Raw genomic sequence first — 5,438 nt, 5'->3', positions numbered from 1 at the left:
GTAAAGAAATTTTGTTGCAAAAAATATTACGTCAACCAGGATATACAGAAGATATATTTCGATTTGCATTTTGTTGCGAAAGATATATCCAAGTAGCAAGATGATGTGGTATTAGAGAGATGTTATTAAGATGCTCGTCTTGCTACTTTTGGGTATGATATTTTGATTAGAAAATGTATAACAATAAATAGTAGTGATTGATTATCCGCCTGATATGAAATTCTTTACGATTATTTCCTATATCTATTATAGCCAATTTATACTTACTTTATTATCAAGGGCGTCCAGGATTTTTTCTAAAGAGGGGCATGATCTAAATTTTTAGTACGAACTACCGGGAGGAGCAAATGTCCGAACGTTGTGTATCTGTGTTGTACTTTAATTCTTTCACATTTAACAAACATTTATTTTTTTAAATAAGAAGTAAAAATGAGAGAGCAAATTCTAAATTTTTTTGTACTCGTCCGATTACTCGAAGGGGCATTTGCCTACCTCCCCCCTGTGGATACCCAAGTTTACTATTTAATTTAAAATTTTGATGAAAGGGATTTGTTATGTTATGATGACATTTTAGCCCGGATACCATAAATATCATAAATACCCGGAAAAAATTTCTCATAAAAAATTCAAAATAATTTCGAAAATGGACTCGAGGTTTATTAATGCGTTTGACCGTATTTAATACATGTTAAATGTATTAATGCTAACAGATATGTGAATAAAATAAATGATTTTTATTATTTTTAATGATTAATGTGATAAATGGTTAGTATTTAATTTAATATAACTTTAAGCCTATTATTTTTTATAATATGTATATAGTTCTAAAAATATTTAACATTAAATTAATATTTCCAATTTACAGATATTATTAGAAAAAGTAAATAATATGACAAAAGTATATTAAAAAGACAATTTTCAATAAAAAAAGAGTAAGATTTTTATTAGACTCTTTAGTTATAGTTAGTTATAATATTACTATTATCTAATTATTATTTTAATTATTACTATTTTATAATATTATAATGTAATATTTTATAAACAATAATAATATTATAAAACAAGTATAGGTTTAAAATAAAATATCAAAATACATTATAGAATACTTTCGAATAATTTTTGCACGAATAAATAAAGCAACCAAAATAGGTGATTGACTCAAAATCGAATCGTTGATTCGAAATTCTCCAACTATTCGATTTCGAAACTTTTAGATTCGCAGTAATTCGATTCGAATTCAAATTATTCGCACATTTCTAGTTAATAGTAATAGTTAATAGTAAAAATGGCATAAAACCGTAAATAGATTAATTTTTTAAAAATATTTAATAGCCATGACTATTTTCAGTTATTTATAGAGCATTTTATTATGTTTGTATTTTTTAATACATTAAAAATTAAAACGAGATGTTGCAAATCTTAAAGTCTTAAAGTATTCTTATCTTAAAGTAAGATGATATTACACTTCACAGGATTGGGATTCAGACCAATGCCGCCGACGGAGAATGTGGAGAGCACTTTGATTTGGTACAGAGGCACCGATAGTGAAAACTTCAAACACTGGGTTGATTCACTACAAACTTTCTTAAAAGGTAAATAGTCATTTGTTATGAGGAATCATTCAAGATAGAACGTATTGTTTAAATCCTATTCTAAATGAATTCTAAGATGATGTCCAAAATTTTACACCTACATACCTATTTCTATTACTTCAAATTATTTTCTATAATTAATTTTCCAATTGCTAATTAAATATAATTTGATCATCATTAATATTGATTGTAATATATTTTTCATGTAATATTTCAGATTATATAACACCTGGGTCTGTTCTTGGTCTTGGCGCTAACATTAATAAATGCGATTATAATCAGCCTCCACAACCTGGAAAAGTTTGCGATGTTGATGTGAAAAACTGGCATCCTTGCACCAAGGAGAACAGATATAACTATCACAAATCCGCTCCTTGCATTTTCCTTAAATTGAACAAAGTACGTACATTATAATATAAAATTAATTAATAATCTAATAATTTGTGCAACAATTGCATTTATTGGCAAATATTATTTTCAATAATTAAGCTTCAAATATTTTCAATAACTACAATAAAACTCTAATTATATCTGACCTCCATTTATACAAACAAATTCTCAATTCCAAACGTACAAATTCGTAACTCTTACTATTCGAACCATTTAAGTATTAAGAACTTGACTTGAATTTTCTGAACGTCAGTTCCTATTATCACAAAATGTACATCAGCTTCTTGTTATCAAAACTATTAAATGTTGAATCTCTATTATTTGAATTATTTATAATAACTACTTAGCTTATTCCTTGACATCGGATAAACGGAATTCTACTATAATGTCAACTAAAGTCAAGTAAATGTTAATATTACATACATTTAATAGAAATTAATGTAAGTATAACAATTTTATATTTTTTTTTTATCAGATTTATGGCTGGAGACCAGATTTTTACAACGATACTAAAAATTTGCCGGAAAAGATGCCACTCGATCTCAAGGAATACATCGCTACTCTGAAGGGAAATAACTCCTTAGAACTCAACACAATCTGGGTATCCTGCGAAGGTGAAAATCCTGCTGATCAGGAAAACATTGGACCAATTAATTATTTGCCGCGACGCGGTTTTCCTGGTTACTTTTATCCTTATGAAAATGCCGAAGGTTATTTGAGCCCGCTGGTTGCAGTGCACTTTGTCAGACCACGAAGTAAGTACAATATATGTATTGTATACTATATATGGGTGATAATCTCGAAAAGTGCTGAAATTAAATAACTTATCATTTTTTGTAATCAATAGGATGAAGTGAATTAAACTATATTATAGAAGAAAGTTGTTATTTTTATTAGCATACATATGCAAGAAAAATATACCGTTATGTTCTTATTATATTCCAGCAAACACGCAGATTATGACTGCAATATTGTAGTAGCATTGTAACATTTTTTCAATATAGCTGGAATGTTGCAATGTTGTTGTAACATTGCAGCATAATTTGTAGCTTATAATCCGTGTTTGCTAGAGTTATATAAATTTGTTTTCGAAATCTTCATTAAGATTTTGTTGATTGCAAAATCATTAGGAGAAATTAAGTCATAAATTTTTGCGGCATGCATTATACTAATAAAAATGACGATTTTTTCTGCAGAGTAATATTTAATTTAGCTTATTCTATTTATTTATTATTAGACAACCGCGCTATTTCGTTTCAGCAATTTCAGCAAGTATCACGATACCGATATTAAAAAATGGTGTACATGTAGTAACGAAAAAATATTATAAAAACGCATAAACTAAATTAATTTTTTTATTTCCAGCTGGAATTCTGATAAATGTCGAATGCAAAGCGTGGGCAAAAAATATCAAGCACAGTCGTAACGACAAAATCGGCGCAGTCCATTTCGAGCTGATGATAGATTAACGAAATCTGAAAACAGCCGTCGGCTGCCTATGCAAGTCTCTTAAAGTGAAACGAGTGTCTTCGGGACATTCGAGATAGTCATTAGGCAAATCTTCATCTTCCAAATAACAAAAATGTCAGCAAATATCTCACCGAAGTCGACGACATGCCATCGACTTTCTGGATGGCATTAATCGTATAAAACAAAAAGAGTTCTTACAATAGACGTTCTCAAACTTTTTAATGGATTATACATAATAAAATAATCATAAATTTTGAGAGATTGCATATGTATATGCTGAATGAAGATATGTATATCGGCGAGGATAACGACTAAGAAAGAAGATGCCGATATTAAGAATTAGAGCGATTTTTGAGAGATCTTCATTAATGAACATCACTTTTTAGAATATCTTTTACATCAAATCTGCTGTTTTAGATTTGTCGTTTTAATAATAATTTATTCGTACTAAATTTATCTAAAAAAAAATTGTAAAGAATGTTTTTAGCACGCGTAAAAGACATTTTTTATTCTGATAATTAAATGATCATGTTTTATATCTGTTATTTTGAGTTTGTCACACACAATTAAATTAGTATTTAACTATCTCAAGGATTTTAAGAATGTAACAGTTTTATCATTTATGATATTTATATATGACAAAGTTTTTTTTTTGCGTAAAAAACCTAATATAAGAAAGTTGAGAGTTAGTGTTTCAAGTGTCTGTATTACTAATTTTGACTGTATAATTTGTCGGCACATTATTTTGCATTTATTATACTTTATACTTTATATATTGCCGTTATTCTCGTTGATATCTAGTGCGTATTTGCAGATTAAGAAAGTTTTTATTGCTAATTAAATACGTTTTTGTTTAAGTGAAAATTGGGAATGAATGAAAGAAACAATGGAATCTCAAAGAATTATAATCGATTATCTCTGATGAAAAAGATTCTCATAAAATATCTCATAATATTTTTAAGAATTTATCAAATCTTAAATTTATGAAAATTTTTGAAAAATATAAACTTAAATTTTTTCAGATTTTATAAGTTATAATATAGAAATTTTGAAAAATTATATGAAAGAAATTTTTTAAAGAATTTTTACTAAGAATGTTTGCCTTCCTTTGCTCCAAAGCGCGAATTTAATTCGCCTTTGTGCAATTAAAAATCGAGAACAAATGAAAGAATAGAATAATGAAATCTCAAAGAATTATAATTGTTTATGCGTGCCTTCCTTTGCTCATAAGCGGAATTTATATACACAAACCGATCAACATAATAGCATATAAAGGAATCTCATTTGAAATTATTTATACTCATATACGTATGCATATATATATATATATATATATATATATATATATATATATAATATTAGCTGGATAGACTTTTTTATGATCTGGCGTGCAATTTTGAAGACTTTTTCAATATTCAATTGACACTAGAAAATAATACGTCCTCAGGTAATATCATATTTTTTACCTTATTGGAGTGCATAATTTTGTCAAGTAGAAATTAAGGATTGCGAAATAGATAGTATAAATATTTCTTATAAATAAGAAATTTGACGCAAAACTGGCAAGTATGTCAAGCATGATAATATTTAAGATATTTGAAATCTGATTCATATCTGTAAATATTGAAAAATTGGATAAAATATTATGCAGATTAAAAAAATTGTAACGTAAATTAATAAATTGATGCTATGCTATATTATACAAACGTCAATATTGCATATAATAAAAAACAGATTTTTAGTAACAGAGTATAACATAAAAAATTTGAATCAAAATAAAAAAAATATTGACATATATACCCTATTTTTTAATTCTTATTTGTTTAATTAAATTTAAGTGAAATTTTAACTTTAAAATATTGATTATATATGTTTTCTTTATAAGGAAAAGAAGAAAGAGAATATAGTGTTCATAGAAATTTTTGAAATATATAAAAATAAATAAAATATAATGACTTGAAAAGAAAATATATTAAGCCAGCAATT

The 5,438-nt window shown here is 26.7% G+C and overlaps 1 protein-coding gene across 1 annotated transcript; it reads left to right on the top strand.

Moving 5' to 3' along the window:
• Positions 1-1,438: 1,438 nt before the first annotated feature.
• Positions 1,439-4,316, top strand: LOC105459035 (sodium/potassium-transporting ATPase subunit beta-2). Its single transcript, XM_011704705.1, has 4 exons — positions 1,439-1,592; positions 1,810-1,991; positions 2,458-2,737; positions 3,348-4,316. The coding sequence occupies exons 1-4, from the start codon at positions 1,454-1,456 to the stop codon at positions 3,449-3,451; spliced, it is 705 nt and encodes a 234-aa protein (XP_011703007.1). The 5' UTR covers positions 1,439-1,453; the 3' UTR covers positions 3,452-4,316.
• Positions 4,317-5,438: the final 1,122 nt, after the last annotated feature.

Source organism: Wasmannia auropunctata, unplaced genomic scaffold, assembly GCF_000956235.1.
Source record: "Wasmannia auropunctata unplaced genomic scaffold, wasmannia.A_1.0 LD334221.1, whole genome shotgun sequence".
Classification (NCBI taxonomy): domain Eukaryota; kingdom Metazoa; phylum Arthropoda; class Insecta; order Hymenoptera; family Formicidae; genus Wasmannia; species Wasmannia auropunctata.
The sequence above is the reverse complement of the archived record's forward strand: the minus strand, read 5'-3'. Positions and strand labels throughout refer to the sequence as shown.

Coding starts and splice junctions, on each gene's coding strand:
- LOC105459035 (XM_011704705.1), top strand. CDS start 1,454: ATGATATTACACTTCACAGGATTGGGATTCAGACCAATGCCGCCGACG. Junction 1,593..1,809: donor ACTACAAACTTTCTTAAAAG/GTAAATAGTCAT, acceptor GTAATATTTCAG/ATTATATAACACCTGGGTCT. Junction 2,738..3,347: donor GCACTTTGTCAGACCACGAA/GTAAGTACAATA, acceptor TTTTATTTCCAG/CTGGAATTCTGATAAATGTC.